Source organism: Bos indicus x Bos taurus, chromosome 14 (genome assembly GCF_003369695.1).
Source record: "Bos indicus x Bos taurus breed Angus x Brahman F1 hybrid chromosome 14, Bos_hybrid_MaternalHap_v2.0, whole genome shotgun sequence".
NCBI classification, from domain to species: Eukaryota; Metazoa; Chordata; class Mammalia; order Artiodactyla; family Bovidae; genus Bos; species Bos indicus x Bos taurus.
This window is the reverse complement of record NC_040089.1, coordinates 55,334,389-55,354,593: the sequence shown is the minus strand read 5'-3', so window position 1 is coordinate 55,354,593 and position 20,205 is coordinate 55,334,389. Positions and strand designations below refer to the sequence as shown.

The 20,205-nt window shown below is 41.4% G+C and overlaps 1 protein-coding gene across 3 annotated transcripts in view; it reads left to right on the top strand.

Moving 5' to 3' along the window:
* The first annotated feature begins 3,221 nt into the window (after positions 1-3,221).
* The window catches only part of PKHD1L1 (PKHD1 like 1), a 178,556-nt gene continuing 161,572 nt past the window's right edge, over positions 3,222-20,205 (top strand). For 2 of the 3 annotated variants that reach the window (XM_027561303.1, XM_027561304.1), the window contains exons 1-4: positions 3,224-3,373; positions 5,459-5,548; positions 13,716-13,860; positions 14,867-14,975. In XM_027561303.1, the coding sequence (XP_027417104.1) occupies positions 3,301-3,373; positions 5,459-5,548; positions 13,716-13,860; positions 14,867-14,975 (417 nt within the window). In that variant the 5' untranslated portion in view covers positions 3,224-3,300. Of the gene's footprint in view, positions 3,374-5,458; positions 5,549-13,715; positions 13,861-14,866; positions 14,976-20,205 lie in introns of all 3 variants that reach the window. The other variant, XM_027561305.1, reaches the window with a different exon arrangement.

The following is a 20,205-nucleotide window of genomic DNA, read 5'->3' as shown; positions in this document are numbered from 1 at the left end:
TGAAAGTGAAAAGTGAAAGTGAAGTCGCTCAGTCATGTTCAACCCTCAGTGACCCCATGGACTGGAGCCTTCCAGGCTCCTCCATCCATGGGATTTTCCAGGCAAGAGTACTGGAGTGGGGTGCCATTGCCTTCTCCGTCCTTCTCCAATATGTCTACATATTTCATAGCTAATAACCTAAAGTGAGCATTTTTGTTAAAGCTGTTAATTACTGCTCTATTCCTCAGTGATCAGTGCAAAGAAATAGAGGAAAACAATAGAATGGGAAAGACTAGAGATCTCTTCAAGAAAATTAGAGATACCAAGGGAACATTTCATGCAAATGGATTTCATGGGCTCAATAAAGGACAGAAATGGTATGGCCCTAACACAAGCAGAAAATATTTAGAAGAGGTGGCAAGAATACACAGAAGAACTGTACAAAAAACATCTTCAAGACCCAGATAATCACAATGGTGTGTTCATTCACCTAGAGCCAGACATCCTGGAATGCAAAGTCAAGTGGGTCTTAGGAAGCATCACTGCGAACAAAGCTAGAGGAGGTGATGGAATTCCAGTTGACTATTCCAAATCCTGAAAGATGACGCTGTGAAAGTGCTGCATGCAATATGCCAGCAAATTTGGAAAACGCAGCAGTGGCCACAGGACTGGAAAAGGTCAGTTTTCATTCCAATCCCTAAGACAGGCAATGCCAAAAATGCTCAAATTACTGCACAACTGCACCCATCAAACACACTAGTAAAGTAATGCTCAAAATTCTCCAAGCCAGAATTCAACAATACATGAACCATGAACTTCCTGATGTTCAAGCTGGTTTTAGAAAAGGCAGAGGAACCAGAGATCAAATTGACAACATCTGCTGGCTCATTGAAAAAGCAAGAGAGTTCCAGAAAAACATCTATTTCTGCTTTATTGACAATGCCAAAGCCTAAGACTGTGTGGATCACAACAAACTGTAGAAAATTCTGAAAGAGATGGGAATACCAGACCACCTGACCTGCCTCTTGAGAAACCTATATGCAGGTCAGGAAGCAACAGTTAGAACTGGACATGGAACAACAGACTGGTTCCAAATAGGAAAAGGAGTCCGTCAAGGCTGTATATTGTCACCCTGCTTATTTAAGATATATGCAGCGTACATCATGAGAAATGCTGGGCTGGAGGAAGCACAAGCTGGAATCAAGATTGCTGGGAGAAACATCAATAACCTCAGATATGCAGATGACACCACCCTTATGGCAGAAAGTGAAGAAGAACTAAAGAGCCTCTTGATGAAAGTGAAAGAGGAGAGTGAAAAAGTTGGCTTAAAAAGCTCAACATTCAGAAAACAAAGATAATGGCATCTGGTCCCATCACTCATGGCAAATAGATGGAGAAACAGTGGAACAGTGGCCAACTTTAGTTTTTGGGCTCCAAAATCACTGCAGATGCTGATTGCAGCCATGAAATTAAGACACTCCTTGGAAGGAAAGTTATGACCAACCTAGAGAGCATATTAAAAAGCAGAGACATTACTTCACCAACAAAGGTCCGTCTAGTCAAGGCTCTGTTTTTTCCAGTGGTCATGTATGGATATGTGAGTTGGACTATAAAGAAAGCTGAGCACCAAAGAATTGATGCTTTTGAACTGTGGTGTTGAAGAAGACTCTTAAGAGTCCCTTGGACTGCAAGGAGATCCAACCAGTCCATCCTAAAGGAAATCAGTCCTGAATATTAATTGGAAGGACTGATGCTGAAGGTGAAACTCCAATACTTTGGCCACCTGAAGTGAAGAGTTGACTCAGTTGAAAGAACCTGATGTTGGGAAAGATTGAAGGCAGGAGGAAAAGGGGATGACAGAGGACGAGATTGTTGGATGGGATCACCAACTCAATGAACATGAGTTTGAGTAAACTCAGGGAGTTGATGATGGACAAGGCGGCCTGGTGTGCTGCACTCCATGAGGTCACAAAGAGTTGGACAAGACTGAGCAACTGAACTGAACTGAACTGAATTAACACTACAATCTTTAAATTTAATAAATTTGGCAAATCATAATTAGCAAGTTGGCATTCAATTAGATAATCTTCTGCTTATTGGTCTGCTTCTGGATAGAAGAGGGGAAGAGTAAAAAAAGAAACCCTGCAGTAATATCAATTTTCAGAAGTGATGGATGAGAAAAACATTAGATAGAAGCAATTGGAGAAATAGGAAGAAACCCAAGCATATTAGGAGGAATGGAATTTCAAGAAAGATGTCAACAGTGTCACGAGCTTCTGCGATTTCCAGGAGAAGTAAGGAAGGTTAGGGTACCTATGCAGGCATTGCTTTCAGCAGAGCAACTGACAGTCCGTTTGCACAAAATTATAAGGTGACTATAATTAACTGAATCTAACAACAGCAACAACATTTTACCCTGCTGAGATTCCTGAAGAGCAAGGAAGCTTGCTTTTTTTATTTCTAATTTTATTTCACTTATTTTAGAGTTCTGTCTTTCCAAGTAGAGTTGTCAAATTTAGTAAATAAAAATACGGAATGCCAATTTAAATGCAAATTTCAATAAATAATGAATAATTTTCAGTGTGAGTATGTCCTAGACATTAGTCTGCAGAATAAGAGCCAGTGCAGGGCATAAAAGCCCGGGCTCTGAAGTTTCTGGGCTCAAGTCCTGGGTCGACACTTAGGTGTGTATGGCTTTGGGCCAGTAACCTAAAGTTCGCCTCAGTTAGGGCGTGTGAGGATGGGGGTCATAAGCACAGGAACAGTCCTTATGGAACCATTGTGAGTTGAAGTCTCTAGGGCGCCTGTTTGCGGGGTTGGGGGTACGTGCCCAGAGATCAACAAACACTGAAGTCCAGAAATGGTGGGGCGGGGGCGGGGGTGAAAAGAGAGAAAGGAACGAAGGAGCGAAGGAAGTTTGGAAGGAAGGGAGGAAGGACGGGGTGGGGGAGGAGGTGAATAGCGGGAGGGAGAAAAGGCGGAGTTGATGGAACACTTGCCGCTGGATCTTTCTTGCGAAGAAAAAGTGGGGTTATTGAACCTGTGGAGACAGCCTTGCAGCGTCAGCACTCAAGTCTGAGTGCGGAGGTGCGATAGCGACCAACGGGCCAGGGCGCCAGGCGCTGGGTGAAAGGCGTGCGTCTGCGCGCGAACCCCGGGGGCGCCGGGGCCGGGGGGCGGGGCGGGGCGGGCGTGGGCCGGCCCCGGGGCTGCGAGTCCGCCTGCGCGCCTGGACGAGGCGGGCGCGCTAGCGGGCTGAGCGCGGCGCTGGCCGAGCTGCAGGCGAGTAGCGGGCGTGGACCCTGTGCCTCTAGCGCTGCAATGGGACACCTGTGGCTTTGGGGGACCTGCGGCCTCTGGGGGCTGCTCCTGAGCTTCGTAGAGCCCCGCGCAGGTAACTCAGTTGGGGCACCAGGGAGGCAAGCAGGAGAGTTTGGTGTAGACGCTCCCGAGGTCCGGGGAGGGGCGGCACCGCCTGGCTCCTGCCTAGGTCAAGGCTGAGGGTGCGCAACTGCATGGCGATACTGGGGACTAGGTTTAGTAATCCTGGGACGCAGGATTAGCCTGAGACAGACAGACACGCAGTCACAGAAAGACATACGAAGACAGATTGCTCTTGCCGTCAGAGGTGCTGTTTGAATTATGGAACCTTACCCCTTCCATCCGTGGTGACTCAGTTGAAAAATAGATTGCAATTTGGCTGCGGGTGGGCTTCCCTGTTGCCTCAGACGGTAAAGACCCCGCCTGCAATGCGGGAGACCTGGGTCGGGAAGATCCCCTGGAAAAGGGTATGGCAACCCACTCCAGTATTCTTGCCTGGAGAATCCCATAGACGGGGGAACCTGGTGGGCTTCAGTGCATGGGGTCGTAGAGTCGGACACGACTGAGGAACTAAAACTTCACCTTTTTCACTTGGCTGGGGGTGGAGAACACAATCCGACCCCTCTCTTCTCCATTTTTGGGTCCCTTCTCCATTAAAGAAGGACAGAGTCTCCCAGTAGGACAGGAATGGGTCTTTGTGGCGGGTGTCAGTCATTTCCAGGGGCAGCTGCCCTGTGCCTTCAATTAATACCCAAGAGAGGGCTGGGACGAGACTTGATAAGATAAGAAACTGGAGTTGGCGGTGGAGATAACGGGAAGGATGAACCTGAGATAGGTGAGAAGCAGTGCATCTAGGAGATAGGATCCAGCCTGTTCACTGGAGTTTCCTACTCCTGGCTGTGGACTGCTACAGGTTACAAATGTGCCTGAAGCAGGAGTGGCCTTGAAACTCTTGACAAAGACAGATGTCAAGGGCAGTCATTGGGTCTTGGAGCGGGGAGGCAGTCTTCTTTATGGTGGAGAGCTTTTGCCACTGTAGGTGAAGTCCACACTAAACTTTTCTCAGGCAGGAATGAATTAAATCATAATTTTTAAACTTTTCCTCAGTCGTCCATTTTAAATATCAGTGGCTTTTCTTTATGTCATTTAACTTTTTCCACCTATTCTGAGAATTTGTTACTGGACTGAATAATTACCTGTACAGTTTAAGCAGAAAATAAATCCCTTAAGCCATCCTGTAACTTTTGAGTTATTTTGAAGCATGAATTCCAGTTCCCCAAAGAAACTGCTCACTCATCCCTGTGTTTGCAGAGGCACCTGTCTTGGCCTAGAAGTCTACCTTGCCCCCGGTTTGTCCAGTCTAGCTAATCCGTGTTTGCTCTCCCAGGTGCAGCAGCTACACTCTTTTTTCAAAAAGCCAGTATGACCCAAGCAGTGTGGATGAAATGCCCCTTCTTACTCACGTCACCCCTGTGCTCTCTTCTGTCACTCTACAAGTTGAGCTTTTGGAAAAGTTGGGAATGCCACACATTTGTCAATGCCCAGGAGCCTAACACTGTTTATTGAATGAACTAGTGACCTTTACATTGAGAACTCACTATTATCAGAAAGTTTCAGAAATGATCTTCCCTGAAGTCTTAACTCTGTCACAGAAAACAGTTTCTTCTTAAAACACACCATTCCTTTCTGTACCTGGACTATTCTTTCAACTTACCAGGCTATGCATTTCTTAGGGGTTTTGATAATGACCATATTCTCCACAGAGCTGTTTCTCCAGCCTTGTCTGCTGCTCGTGTGGGCTGATAGCTGTAGTTATGAAACTGACTATATCTAGCAGAGCTCTATATGCAATTAAGGGTCTAATAAATGTTTAATATGATAGGTACGAATGCTGAAAATGATCATGTATTATTCCTCTTTGTAGCAGGTAAGATAGTGCTCTACATGAAGCCAATGAGTATTAACTAAGTTAAAGACTTAACTCCCTGTCTGGTCATTGGTTAGGAATAGAACCAAAAATAAAACATAAGTGTATTTACTTTCTGTCCTGTAATCTCCATGATGATTTTCTTATACCATTGTAATTTGTAACATAACATTTGATGCTGAAATGACGTACTTTAGGCTTTTACTTCTACTGTACTTTCATATCTTTCAGATGGCTCTAAAATAATTCCCAAAATCACAGAAATAATACCTAAATATGGCAGCATAAATGGAGCAACAAGGCTGACTATCAAAGGAGAAGGTACGGTTGCCTTTTATTTTTCACCAAGGTTGAGGTATTTTAAAGACTTTCACATTTAGAGATTGATTTTTTTCCTCTTCTAAATCCACTAGAGTTGCTTTTCTATTTGGCCAGAGTAGGAAAACTCTATCCTCTTTGACACCTAATGAAACCCCAGAGAGTCTCTATCAACCTGACAATCTGAATTTGTATTATAATTACTTGTTTAACTCCAGGATCTGGACTATAATGACTGAATTGAAAGGAACATCTGTAACCCAACTCTGCATTACCTACTTTGTTCCTCATGGGTCTAATAGCATTTATTTTTATATTAAATAAAATATTTGTGGAGTTCGAGGGAGTAGGATGTTAGTAAGGAGGTATGATGGAGAAGTAGAATGGTTATGAAGGGAAAAAGACAGTTGAAAGCAAAGCTTTGGATCCCTTCTTCTGCCACGCAATCCTTATCATATACTTCATCAGAACATGGGTTATGTATGACTTTCTCCTTGCCTGGTCTTGGGATGGAAACAAAGTAGGCAATTATCAAATATATTTAATGAGCAACTGTTTCTTGAGTTAAATAGAAATACATGGTTCATTTAGCCATTCAGCCTTTACAATCTAAATGATGGTAGTATTCAGATAGTTATGAATTTTTGAAGGATGGGAAAGAAAGGTTTTTAAAGAATATTAATAAAAACTTTTATTTAGTCTTTAAAATAAAAAGTGCAATGGGATTTTTTTGGAGTCAGAGAATTAACAAAGCAAGATATTTAACAATTCTGTCATCTGTATTGAAGTGTCTTTCAATATTTCTAAGTAAAATTTCTGTAGAATTTTAATCTCTCGGGTGTACTTGAAATGGTTTGTGCCTCTAAATTGTGAACAGTACATTTTGGATTAAAGTGTGTGTGTTTGTTTGTTTGTTTGTTTTAAGAGTTAGACACCTGGAGACAATGTGTTTGTTAAAGACTTTTTAAAATGTCTTTATCCATAGGTCCCTTATAATATTTATTGTTAGTATTTCTTAGATAGTGCTGGATTTTTAACAGAGATTTAGATGCCATGAGAGAAGCACCCGAAACAAAACAAAACAATAAAACCGCTCAGCTATTTCCTTCTGCCGCAAAAGTGGGAAGCTGCTATATTCACACAGGGAGCCCAGCCTGGTGCTCTGTGACTACCTAAGGGTAGGGTGGGGGTGGGTGGGAGACTCAAGAGGGAGGGATATGTGTGTGTGTGTGTGTGTGTGTGTGTGTGTGTGTGTGTGTGTGTGTGTGTATAGGGCTTCCTTTGTAGCTCAGTCGGTAAAGAATTTGCCTGCAGTGCAGGAGACCGGGGTTCGATCCCTGGATTGGGAAGATCCCCTGGAGAAGGAAATGGCAACCTACGCCAGTATCCTTGCCTGGACAATCTCATGGACAGAGGAGCCTGGTGGGCTGCAGTCCATGGGGTCGCAAAGAGTCGGGCACGACTGAGCGACTAACACTTATTTACTTATATATATATATAATTATGACTGATTTGTGATGTTGCACAGCAGAAACCAACACATTATAAAGCTGCTGTTGCTGCTAAGTCGCTTCAGTCGTGTCCAACTCTGTGCGACCCTATAGACGGCAGCCCACTAGGCTTCCCCGTCCTTGGGATTCTCCAGGCAAGAACACTGGAGTGGGTTGCCATTTACTTCTCCAATGCATGAAAGTAAAAAGTGAAAGTGAAGTCGCTCAGTCGTGTCTGACTCTAGCGACCCCATGGACTGCAGCCTACCAGGCTCCTCCATCCATGGGATTTTCTAGGCAAAAGTACTGGAGTGGGGTGCCATTGCCTTCTCTGCATTATAAAGCAGTTACCTCCAATTAAAAATAAATAAATAAACACCTACACCTTTTCTGTGGGCTTCCGAGGTGGTGCTAGTGGTAAAGAACCTGCCTGCCAATGCAGGAGACGTAAGAGACAGGGTTTTAATCCCCCTGGGTTGGGAAGATCCCCCTGGAGGAGGGCACGGCCACCCACTACAGTATTCTTGCCTGGAGAATCCCATGGAGAGAGGAGCCTGCTGGGCTGTGGTCCACAGGGTCACAAAGAGTTGGATGCCACTGAAGCGGCTTAGGACACATACTTTTTATCATCCAGAAACCATGGCTTGAGTTTAGTTACATAGACTCAGATCATCCCTAGTTAGAAATAGGGAAAAACAAAACAAACCATTCCATTCTTAAGGCATTTTGGAGGAACATCCTTATTAATCCAGCTATAACCTTTTCTCTTTGGTAAACTTTCTGAGTCTCAGGAGTAGTCCTCTTACTTATGAAGCACAAAATGTCATGATGAATTTGTATTTCTTCTAGTTTTCCCATCAATCTGTATTTCTGGATGCTTCTGGCCAAGAATTATAAAATAGTTAAATCCTATTTGAATTGCAGATACGTCTGCCTACTCTGATATGTCTTCCCTCGCCTTGCTTTAACCACACACAGTAGGTGACTAAAATTGTGATACCTAATGTCTTTCTCAAAGGTGGGTCTAAATACTGTTTGGGGAGCAATGATATATATAGACTGTGTCTAAGGTAATGATAATGAATTTACAAAACACACCAGACCTCCAAGGCTACGTGAATGTGGTACTTGAACAAAATTTATTTGGAGTAACTACTTTAACCTGTTAGTGTTGTGTCTGACCCAGACTCCATGTTTAGAATTGAATACAGAGATAATTTATTAATCACAAAAGAATACCTTCTAATGGGATTTTAAATACTCTATCACCTAAATGTTGGTAATGGCTTTTTAAATACTTGATCACCTAAATGTTGGTCCCATATAACTTTTAAAATTTTTGTAGTGGTCACGATGAAAAACTAAATATAGAAATATTTAACTTGAATTCTCTGAAATTCCACCTTCCAGAAAGATCTATTGTTAGTATATTTTTGGTATCCAAATGGCTTTTGTATATTTCCACACATAATGAACTTTACAGGTAAAAATTTGCTAGTGTTTTACTTTCTTCTAAAGTCTATCTTCAGGAGTCAAAGTTATACAGTTTTATAATTATGCTGCCCAAGTAAGTGTTTTGAGCAGCGGCAAAATTGTAGAAATCATTGTATCTCCTTCTAAGATGGCTGATTTAATGAGGAGTGTTATCATTTTGATAAGTTCTGGAGTGTTTCTAACTTTATTGTGTTTATTTCTTGATGTTCATTCCTTGTATTTCTCAATTGTCTTCCTTGATATTTCTCTTTGTTAAAAAAATCAATTGGAAGGTATAACATTTTACTTTTGTTGTTTTCTAGATATTCCCTTATTACAATGTCTAGCAGGTATATTTTTGTTTAACTGAAGTGCTGAATTATATAAGCTTTATAATATTATGGAAAGCACATAGACTTTAGTCAGGTTCAACTGGCTTTCAGCTCCAACTTTGCCACTTCCCGCTAGGGGACTGGGGCAAGTTTCTTATCTAAGCCTCGGCTTCCTCATCAATGAAACGGGCTATTAATTCCTACCTGTTGGGGCTATCGTGAATATTGAAAAGGACGATGTAGCTAAGGCACTGGTATATAATATCTGCTCCATAAATTAGAGACATTTTATTTTTATTATTCTTTTGCATTTATGTTTTAGGGATGGTTTTCTTCTTTAGAAGTTCTCCTCCATCACACTGCATCATTTTTCCCATTGTTTTTAATGTTACAGATTTTAAGTGGGTTTGTACTTTCTCAACCCTGATTTTTTTATTTTTTAAACCAGAGGAATCAAAACAGCCTGCATGGTACATGCCAACTGCTGGCTGTGACAGCACACGCATTTTTCATCATAGTAGCACAGGCTGCTATCAGGAGACCCAGGACTGCGTGCCTGGCTAGTCTTGTCTCCAGTTCTTCTGAAAAAAGGAAAAAAATACATCAACATGTCAGGAATTTCCATCTGAAGCCTCCACCTTTTCTGTTTCCAGGGTACACCCAACCCTTCATGTAATCTTTATGCTTTGGAGTACTTCCAAAGGTATCTTCTTTATACCCAGTGACTGACTTAGAATTATACTTAAGCTGATTCTTTTCTATTTCCTTTTAACTCTTTGGAAGTAGCTAATAAGTTATAATATATAAAACACATTGAAACAATTCCTAAGCTAAAAACAATATCATCTTTTGTTGGTGTTATTTTTTAGATTTGTATTTGTCATAGAAATGCTGAAAAACATTATCCACATTACCATATCATTGATGTGACATGTGCCTAACAGGAAAATAAATACACATATCTCATCCTGAGCCACACCACAAGTAAAACTCTGTTCTTTAGTTAGTGGCCAGCAGCCCATCTATGTGTTCCAAACTCAATGTGAAGAACAGAGATAAGCAGAAATTGGCAAAAGGAAAAAGTGGCTTTGCAAGTAGTTTGCTTTTCTGTTTTCATGTATCCTCTCAAAATTCCATTTGAGCAGTAACTGCCTTCCTAGATTGCAAACTCAATGCAAGTATCTTTCACATGTCAAATTGATATGTTTGTATTTTAACCTACATTGGATGAGTCCAATTTGGTGAAGTTTTAAGCTTAGAAGAAGAGAAGAAGTTTATTAAAATCCCACCCTTTGTTTAGTTTCTGCTTACTTTTTCTACCTACCTACCTACTTTTTCTACCTAGTTTCTGCTTACTGTTTCTAAGCTAAGAACATAGGTTCTAGAGGAACTTACATTGGATAACTGGGAATGGCTTTGTAATGTGCATTTTTAAATATTATTTTTCTCTGAACATCACAAGGGTGCCAGGTTGGCATCACAGCCGTGGTTCAGATCCTGGCCTCTTACTTATTTGTTCTGTTATTTTTTTAAAAGGATATTAATATTCACTAATAATGACTATAATATTTTGTGACTTTGTATGCACGCTAAGTTGCTTTAGTTGTATTTGACTCTTTGTGACCTATGGACCATAGCCTGCAGGCTCCTCTGTCCATGGAATTTTCCAGGCAAAATACTGGAGTGGGTCGCCATTTCCCCATCTAGGGGATCTTCCCAACCCAGGGATCAAACCTGCATCTCTTATGCCTCCTGTGTTGACAGGTGGGTTCTTTACCACTAAAAGCCACCTGGGAAGCCGACTTAAAATATAGTATATATCAACTGAGTATTTATCAATTGAGCTCTTAACCTAGGAGCCAGGCACCATGTTAAGTACTATATATAAGGCCTCATTTAGTCTTCCTGATAATTCCTGCTAAGTAGATTATTGTCATTTTTCTGCTGAAAAATGACTAACTGCGTTTATGTCTAAAGCTAATGCTCAAGTTCAGACAGCAAGGAATTGCTGAAGCTGGGATTCCAACCCAGGATGTCAGGGTCCAGACGCCCTTTCCTGTAAACAGCACTGTCCCCTAGCATGCAGTGTTCCCACAGCTGTAGTTTATGGCTCTGCCATTTGATGAACCTGACACAGTGACCCAGGGATTGAACCCAGGTCTCCCACACTGTAGGCAGATTCTTAACCATCTGAGCCACAAGGCAGGGCTGCAAACCTGCAGATCTCAAGTTAATTTCCACAAGACAGAGACAGCAGAACGACTGGGTTGACTAGATGACTCGTTCAGAAGCTTCTCTCCTTCACTACTTGAGTGCTTGTCCAATGACCTATGAACAGAGGGCCGTGGGGGAAGGCTATGCATGGGCCAACACTAGGGACCTCTTTTCATCAACACTGAGCTGCCTACTGCTGCTGCTGACTACCTGCCCTGTCAGTAGCAGAGACTAGCACGTAGGGTAGTCTCAGTAGGGACCATCCTCAAGAAGTCCACCCAGCCACTCAGTCATGTCAGCTGCGTCACTTTCCTTCCCTCGTGGACAAGCAGAGATTCATTATTCCTGGTACTGACACCCGCTCCACAGAAGGCTTTTGCCTTCTCTTTCCACAGTGCCTTTGCTGGCCTCATCTTCTGAGAGTATAATTCCACAAAATACCATGAAATTCCATTAAGAGCCATAATATTTCACAAGATAGGACCTCAAAACAAGGAACATATTTTATCGTGAAAAGTTGTGATATTGGACACATGACCATGAACCTTGCGTCTTCCTGAAACATGTGGCCTAACAGAATGATGGAACAGCCCACAGCTGGCAAGACTTAGAGCCCAGCTTGGGAACAACATCCTGTGAGGTGGGACACTGTCTGTCATCAGAGCCATAGGCACTGAGCCAGTGGCAGATCCGAACTGTTGTTTCCCAACAGATGGATACATGGAGCTGGGAATGAAGGGTTACTCCCTGTCCTTATCACTTCCAGTCATCAAAAGATTGAATCTGTGCTTTCTGTTCTTGCAATTTGAGGTTCTGCTGGGTTCTGGGTCTGAGTTTCCAGATAGAAGATGCTTCTGGCAGGGATCCCAGTCTGGGTTCCACTGAACTGAAACTACTGCTACTATCCTGTCAGTTTGAATTCAGCAAACGTAAGCGGTGGACTGCTAGAGATAGTCAGTTCTGATGATCCTGAAGAGGCAAGGTTGCTTTTCCTTAATACAGAGAGGGAGGAGTGTGTCTGGAATTTGTGGTATTCTTGGGGCGTCTCTTGGCTTCCGTGTGCAGTGATAACTGTCAATAGGCATAGGAGACAGCCACAACCACACGTGGGGAAGAAAACCAAGGGCTCAGATCCTCAGGATAAAGGTTAGCATCACTCCATTAGCTGAAGTTCTGGCATATGGGTAGGGAAAGTACAGTGGCTGAGAGAGGTCAAACAAGTATCAGTTGTAGCCTCAGGGCCCGGGAGGCCTGTTGCTTGTCCCATTAACCCTGTTGTGTTAAATCTTTTAGAAAATGTTTTATTTTTTTATTTGACTGCATTAGGTCTTAGTTGCCCCAAGGCAGATGTGATCTTAGTTTCCTGACCAGGGATTGAACCCACGTACCTTGCACTGGATGATGAATTCTTAACCACTGGATCACCAGGAAAGTCCCTCTATTACATCTTTAACAGAGCTCTTAGCTGACCACTGTCTGGTAGACTTGATAATGCAGTCTACTTCAAATGTAGGGTCTAAGCATATCTGTGGGCTTCCCAGGTGGCACTAGCAGTAAACAACCCACTTGCCCATGCAGGAGACGTAAGAGACATGGGTTCGATCCCTGGATCGGGAAGTTCCACTGGAGAAGGGCATAGCAGGGCATTCCAGTATTCTTACCTGGAGAATTCCATGGACAGAGGAGCCTGGCAGGCTACAGTCCATAGGGTTGCCGAGAGTCAGACATGACTGAAGTGACTTAGCATTCATGAGCATATCTGTATGGCACAAGGAGTCAACTCTGTCAGATGCCTTTGTTACTCAGCCGCACATCCTGGTTCCCACCTCTTATTCTAGCCACAGCTGTGGCAAAACGTCCCTGTGTACCCTGACTCAGTCCACGCTTCCAGCTCTCACCACCAGGCCCCACAGTGTGTCTTTGTCCCAGGGCTTCTTGGATGCAGTGGCGTTGGAACCTAGATGGCATGTACCTATGTGCAGCCTGAAGGTGCAGGAAAAACCATTTCCCCCATGGGGAACCCTCAGTGAATGGGAGAGAATTCGATGAATATACGCTTCTTCTCGTTGATTCTTTGCTTCTGAGAGGCTATCTGTGTTTTCCTTAAAAGTCTTTCCCAGCAAGATTGAGCCCCAGCTGCCTTCAGTGGAGTCCAGGTTTTCTTCTCTCTTGTTCCTAAGGGATTAACTCTCAAACTCTCTACTTGCAAGTCCTTACCTCAGATTTTGCTTTATAGGTACTCAAGGTAAAGACCCCACGCCTTATAAAATCCTGTTCACTTTGTCTGATCTTGCTGTGCCCCTTTGCCTGCTGTTTTCATAGTAGTTATCACCACCAGATACAACATCTGGTGGTATGTATTTGTATATTCTCTATTTCTTTACCCATCTCTCCCATTAGTACGATATAAGCCATTTGATTCCAATGCCTTTAATAGATAATAGACATAATAGATTTGCAAGCATTGCTTTTATGAATTCATTAATTATAGGCTAATTTTTATGTTTTCAAAGAGGGTTGCAATCACAAGGGTAAATGTAGATTAACTGCTTACATCAATACTCTTCCTTATTCATTTGGTGATTCAACACAAAATGATAATTGTTAGATCTTTGAAAACAGAGTTCCGTTAGTAATAATTGAGTGTTTTTACTCTTCCAGGTTTTGCTCAAGCAAACCAGTTTGACTATGGAGTTGACAATGCTGAATTGGGAAACAGAGTGCAATTAATTTCTTCTTTCCGATCAATTTCTTGTGATGTAGAAAAAGATTCAAGTCATTCAACCCATATTACATGTTATACTAGGTATGTTGTAAAGTGTCTTTAATAACATCATTTTCATCATATCAGAACCACAGTTATACATATTATTTTTATAATAGTTTAGTCACTCTGGCAATTACAATAATATTTTTCTGATTATCAGTTATTATTTTTGACTTCATGATGTTTAGACCATTTTATATCTTTATTATATTCACTTGTAGTACTCTTTCCACATACTGGCATGATCAAAATGTGTTCTATATCCTTTCCCAGGTTATTAGAGCTATTATCTAATCATTATTGATCTCTTTTAGAAGATAAATGGCCACTATTAAATTGCAATGATGCTCCTCAAAATATCAAAATTATACCTTCCTGTCTGGTTTGATTAATTTTGTTCAGAATCTTGACACACTCATTAAGATTAAAGATGATCATTTTGTAGATTGACATTTCAAGTTCTTTACTATCAACTCAAATTGATGTTTGTTATTAGCTACTTAGGAGAAAAATTAATCATTTTAAATGGCCACTTTGAATACTGAGACAGGTAGCCTGTATTCCAGAGGATTCTATCCGTATTAGGCTTGTTGATGTTTTGCAGCTTACTTAGAGAGAAACATGATTAAAACTTTTTAAAAAGCAAAGTATAAAATAATTGTACCAACGTGATATGTTACAATTTTAAATGATTGTTATTATTGTTTTTCTTCTCAATAACCAGTGCATTGGTCAGAATAAGCATTTGCCTGAGATCTATGATGTGAGAATTTGCAGTACAGAGTTCAGGATGGAGAGCATCTTTCCATAATATAGAAGTGAATTGCACAGAAGCACAATTAATTTTGAATTTAATTCTACAATAGCACAGTTGTACAACAGCAACTTAGCATGCATGCACACACATACACAGTTAGAATTTCAGACACTTTTTTTTTTTTTTTTTACCAAAATGACATGTAGTCTGGGATGGTATTTTTCATGAATGCTATACATTAAGTAACAGACTTTTGCATTCTGTATGTGTTTTCCATTTGCTTTCCAGAGCAATGCCAGAAGATTCCTACACTGTTAGAGTCAGTGTGGATGGGGTTCCTGTTACAGAAAATAATACCTGCAAAGGTCACGTCAGCAGCCGGGCCTGCATCTTCAGTGTAGGTGGCATTTTCTCTCTGACTTATGTGTACTTGATCTTGTACTTGGTTTCTTTCAGAAGTGGATTTTTATATTTTAATTTACAAATTGTTATCTATTTCCACATTAAAAAATTTACTGGCATGATGCTGGGAGGGATTGGGGGCAGGAGGAGAAGGGGACGACAGAGGATGAGATGGCTGGATGGCATCACTGACTCGATGGACATGAGTCTGAGTGAACTCCGGGAGTTGGTGATGGACAAGGAGGCCTGGGTGCTGCGATTCATGGGGTTGCAAAGAGTCAGACACGACTGAGCGACTGAACTGAAGCTAAGGATAATTTCACCCAGTTTAAATTATCTTCTATAGTAATGAAATCTTACCATTTCCTGTTTTGCTTTTCAAATTAATTTTATTAATGAATTCAGCTTTTTTTACTTTCAAATTGTTTTCTTGTTCATACTGTTTTTTCACTTTCTCCATTTCTGCTCTTACTTTGATTTCCCTTTTTCTGTTTTCATCAGACTAAGCTTCATTTTATTTTTAAAAATATTTATTTATTTGACTACAGTAGGTCTTAGTTGCCACATGAGGGATTTTTTTTTTAGTTGCAGCATGCAGAATCTTTAGCTGTGGTATGAGAATGGCATGTGGGATCTAGTTCCCTGACCAGGGTTCAAACCCAAGTTCCCTAGTTGGGAGCATGGAGTCTTAACCAGGGAAGTCTCTCATCTTCATTTTAAATAGAAACATAATTATGTTCTCTTTCTTTGTATTTTCTGATGCAGTGAGCACAAATGTGACTGCATGTAGACCAGAATCATTCAAAATTTAGTTCCCCTAAATATAGGTGTTCATAATAATAATATTTTCTTCTACAGACCATCTCATGTAATTTAAAAACTGTATTTATGTTTTAAGTTGTTGATTACTGAGTGCTATAACGTTCCAATGTAAGACAAAATGCTGAGGAAATTAGTAATGACTTCTGTCCTCAAGAAGCGCCTATGATTCTCAAACATATGATTCCCAAATATCTTTGGCTCACTTTTTCTTCCTAAATTGGGAGCCATCTTTTGTTTGCCAGAATAAAACACCTAAATGGCCCCAAAGCAACCTCAATTCAACTAATCTCAAATTGGACGTCTAGTATTCCTCCTTAAACTTCAGTTAAGTCGCTCAGTCGTGTCCAACTCTTTGCAACCTCATGGACTGCAGCAGGCCAGGCCTCCCTGTCCATCACCAACTCCTGGAGCTTGCTCAAACTCATGTCCATCGAATCAGTGATGCCATCCAGCCATCTCATCCTCTGTCGTCCCCTTCTGCTCCTGCCTTCAATCTTTCCTAGCATCAGGGCCTTTTCCAGTGACTCAGTTCTTCACATCAGGTGGCCAAAGTATTGGAGCTTCAGCTTCAGCATCAGTCCTTCCAATGAACACCCAGGACTGATTTCCTTTGGGATGGACTGGTTGGATCTCCTTGTAGTCCAAGGGACTCTCAAGAATCTTCTCCAACACCACTGTTTAAAATCATCAATTCTTTGGCACTCAGCTTTCTTTGTGGTCCAACTCTCACATCCATACATGACTGCTAGAAAATTTCTGATATTTATCACACATCTCAAGCTAGAAGTCTGTTACATCCCTAGTGTCTTCCTTGACTTCATCTTCAGCTCCAGAGCTATTCAGAAACCAAACCATGATGATCTTACCCTCCAACTTAGCTCTGAAGTCCATCATCCCCTTATCCTCTTTCCTGCCATACCCTTGGTTTTAATTCTGGTCTTGTCACTTCTCACCCACTATCGCTGTGGCCCATTGGGCACATCCTTTTTGATGGCACCATTCAGATGCCGCATTCAAAACCATGCATATGATTATGTCTTTCCCCTACTCAGTATCTCTCCTTTACCCGTTATCTGTAAGTTTCCTCTGTTATTTCATAGTCTGGAACCAATCGTTTCCAGCAGTGTCTCCTAACATTCTGCCTGACCAAGGATCCATACAGCTTGCTCACTTCTGCTTAGCGAGTCCTGCTCTTTGCTCGGGACTCTGAAGATTCCCCCTGCAGAGCTAAGTGACTTCCCTTGTGTTCCTCAACTGTATAGTGGCTCAGTGCTGGTCAGGGTTCATATACAGGCTTCATTATCTACTCTGACTTGGTCATAGTGAAACTCTGCCTCAGTTTCTTCGTTTTCTATAAAATGGAGATACGTAAAATGAAGACTATCTCATCGCATCATGTAAAATGGAGGATTAAATAATAAAGTGATCAGAAAGAACCCGCACATAGTTATTACTATATAGTGTTTTATCTATATATTCCATTTATTACTATTTTAGCACCTAATCCACTGTGCAGTGATTATATTTTATGTGTTTTTCTGAGTTAGAGGGTTTTATTCAATGTTTCATCCCTAGAACAAGCATAACATTCAGCACTTAGTAGGAGCACAGGTTATATTTGCTGACTGATGCTCTGTACTTTTCCTCTGATTAAGACAAAAATAAGAGATTTAATGCCATGCAACTGAATCTTCTTAAATTATTTTTGTCCTTTAATAATTTCAAATTTTAGTGGTGTGTGGCCTGAAAATGTAATACAGAAAATTAAAATTTTTTTATTTAACAAAGTTATAGTTTTATATAATGAAAAACAACTGGTTCTACAAGGTTAATCAAAAACAAACAGGACCTCTTTGACTACTCAGTCCACTTCATGTTCATTCTTCACATTCCCCCACTTTCAATAACTTTAGTTTTTTATTGTGGTATTTCTAAACAAGAAGAATTTTTTTATGGTTTTTAAAAAGTTGAAAAAATATTTATTTTGGTTTCACTGGGGTTTTGTTGCTGCGCTTGCTTTCTCTAGTTGAGACAAATGGAGTCTGCTCTTCATTGCAGTGCACAGGCTTCAGTGATTATGGCACAGGGGCTTAGTTGCCTCAAAGCCTGTGGGATTTCCCCAGACCAGGGATCGAACCTGTGTCCCCTGCATTGGCAAACAGATTCTTAACCATTGGACCACCAGGGAAGTCCGAAGAGTATTACTTTTAATGTATGTAGAAGTATTTCATATTCTCTATTGTGATATTTCTAAATAATATGCTTCTTATTAAGAAATATGTTTATTGCTATTACTGAGTCTTTAAAGTTTATTATCTACTTTATTCTTACAATGGAAGATGAGATTTTAACACCTGTTTTCCTACATCTATTCACTACTACTGCGTCACACAAGTCCCAAGCTTAGCAGCTTCAAGCAGCAACTGTTCATATTGCTTATGTATTCATGGGTCAGCTGTGTGGTTCTTCTGTTCTGGACAGAGCTAGACTGATCTCTGCTGCGCTTACTCTTGTATCTATGGTCAGCTGTGGGTGAGGCAGGAGGCTTTGCCACCCTCGACTGGGTACTTTGGATGGCTTCAGCTGGAACAATCCAGCTAATTAGGCTTTGTTCGGTGTAGTGTCTCTGCCCTCCACAAAGTAGCCCAACTTATCAGATACTAGAGGCAGGGATCCCTCAGGAGAGCAGAAGTGTGCAGGGAGCCTTTAAGACTAGGCTAAAAAATGTCATGCTACCTGTACTACATTCGAGTGGCCAAAGCAGGTTCTAAGGCCAGTCTGTATTCACATCTCCCACTAAGAAGAGCTGTAAAGAGAAATTGCAGGTGAAGATATGGGGAGCGAAAGCCATGTATGAAATAAACCTGCTACCGCTTCCCACGTCCAACACACTTATCCTCCCACTGCTCCTCTAGTTAGATGTGCCCCAGTTTTTAGTTGCTTCCCAGGTGGCGCAGGGATAAAGACTCTGCCTACCAGTGCAGGAGACACAGGATATGCAGGTTTGATGCCTGGCGCAGTTCGTGAAGATCCCCTGGAGTAGCAAATGGCAACTCACTCCAGTGTTCTTGCCTGGAGAATTGCATGGACAGAGGAGCCTGTAGGGCTACAGTCCATGGTGTTGCAAAGAGTCAGAAACATACACACACACACAATCTTTTAGATCAATATTCATAACATCATAACATGGCTCAGTATCATGTAAAATACAATAAAAACGTGACAGCAATGTCCAGTTGCTTTAAAAGTCTCTAAGTCTCTATGGCTCATATGCCATGCCATATAGGGCCACCCAAGGTGGACAGGTCATAGGTGGAGAGTTCTGACAAAATGTGGTTCACTGGAGAAGTGAATGACAAACCACTTTAGTATTCTTGCCTTGTGGACCCCATGAACAGTATGAAAAGGCAAAAAGATAGGACACTGAAAGATGAACTCCCCAGGTCAGTAGGTGCCCAACATGCTACTGGAGATCAGTGGACAAAAAACTAGAGGAAGAATGAAGAGATGAAGCCAAAGCAAAAAGAACACCCAGGTGTGGATATGACTGGTGATGGAAATAAAATCTGATGCTGTAAAAAGCAGTATTACATAGGAACCTGGAATGTTAGGTCCATGAATCAAGGCAAATTGAAAGTGGTCAAACAGGAGTTGGCAAGAATGACAATCGACATTTTAGAAATCAGCAAATAAAATGGACTGGAATGGGTGAATTTAATTCAGATGCCCATTATATCTACTACTGTGGGCAAGAATCCCTTAGAAAAAATGGAGTAGCCATCATAGTCAACAAAAGAGTCCGAAATGCAGTACTTGGATACAGTCTCAAAAATGACAGAATGATCTCTGTTCACTTCCAAGGCAAACCATTCAATATCACAGTAATCCAAGTCTATGCCCCAACCAGTAACGCTGAAGAAGCTGAAGTTGAATGGTTCTATGAAGACCTACAAGACCTTCTAGAACTAACACCCCCTAAAGATGTCTTTTTCATTATAGGAGACTGGAATGTGAAAGTAGGAAGTCAAGAAATACCAGGAATAACAGGCAAATTTGGCCTTCGAATACGGAATGAAGCAGGGCAAAGGCTAATAGAGTTTTGCCAAGAGAACGCACTGGTCATAGCAAACACCCTCTTCCAACAACACAAGAGAAGACTCTACACATGGACATCACCAGATGGTCAATACCGAAATCAGAATGATTATATTCTTTGGGCCAAAGATGAAGAAGCTCTATACAATCAGTAAAAACAAAACCTGGAGCTGACTGTGGCTCAGATCATGAACTCTTTATTGGAAAATTCAGACTTAAATTGAAGAAAGTAGGGAAAACCACTAGATCATTCAGATATGACCCGAATCAAATCCCTTGATTATACAGTGGAAATGACAAATAGATTC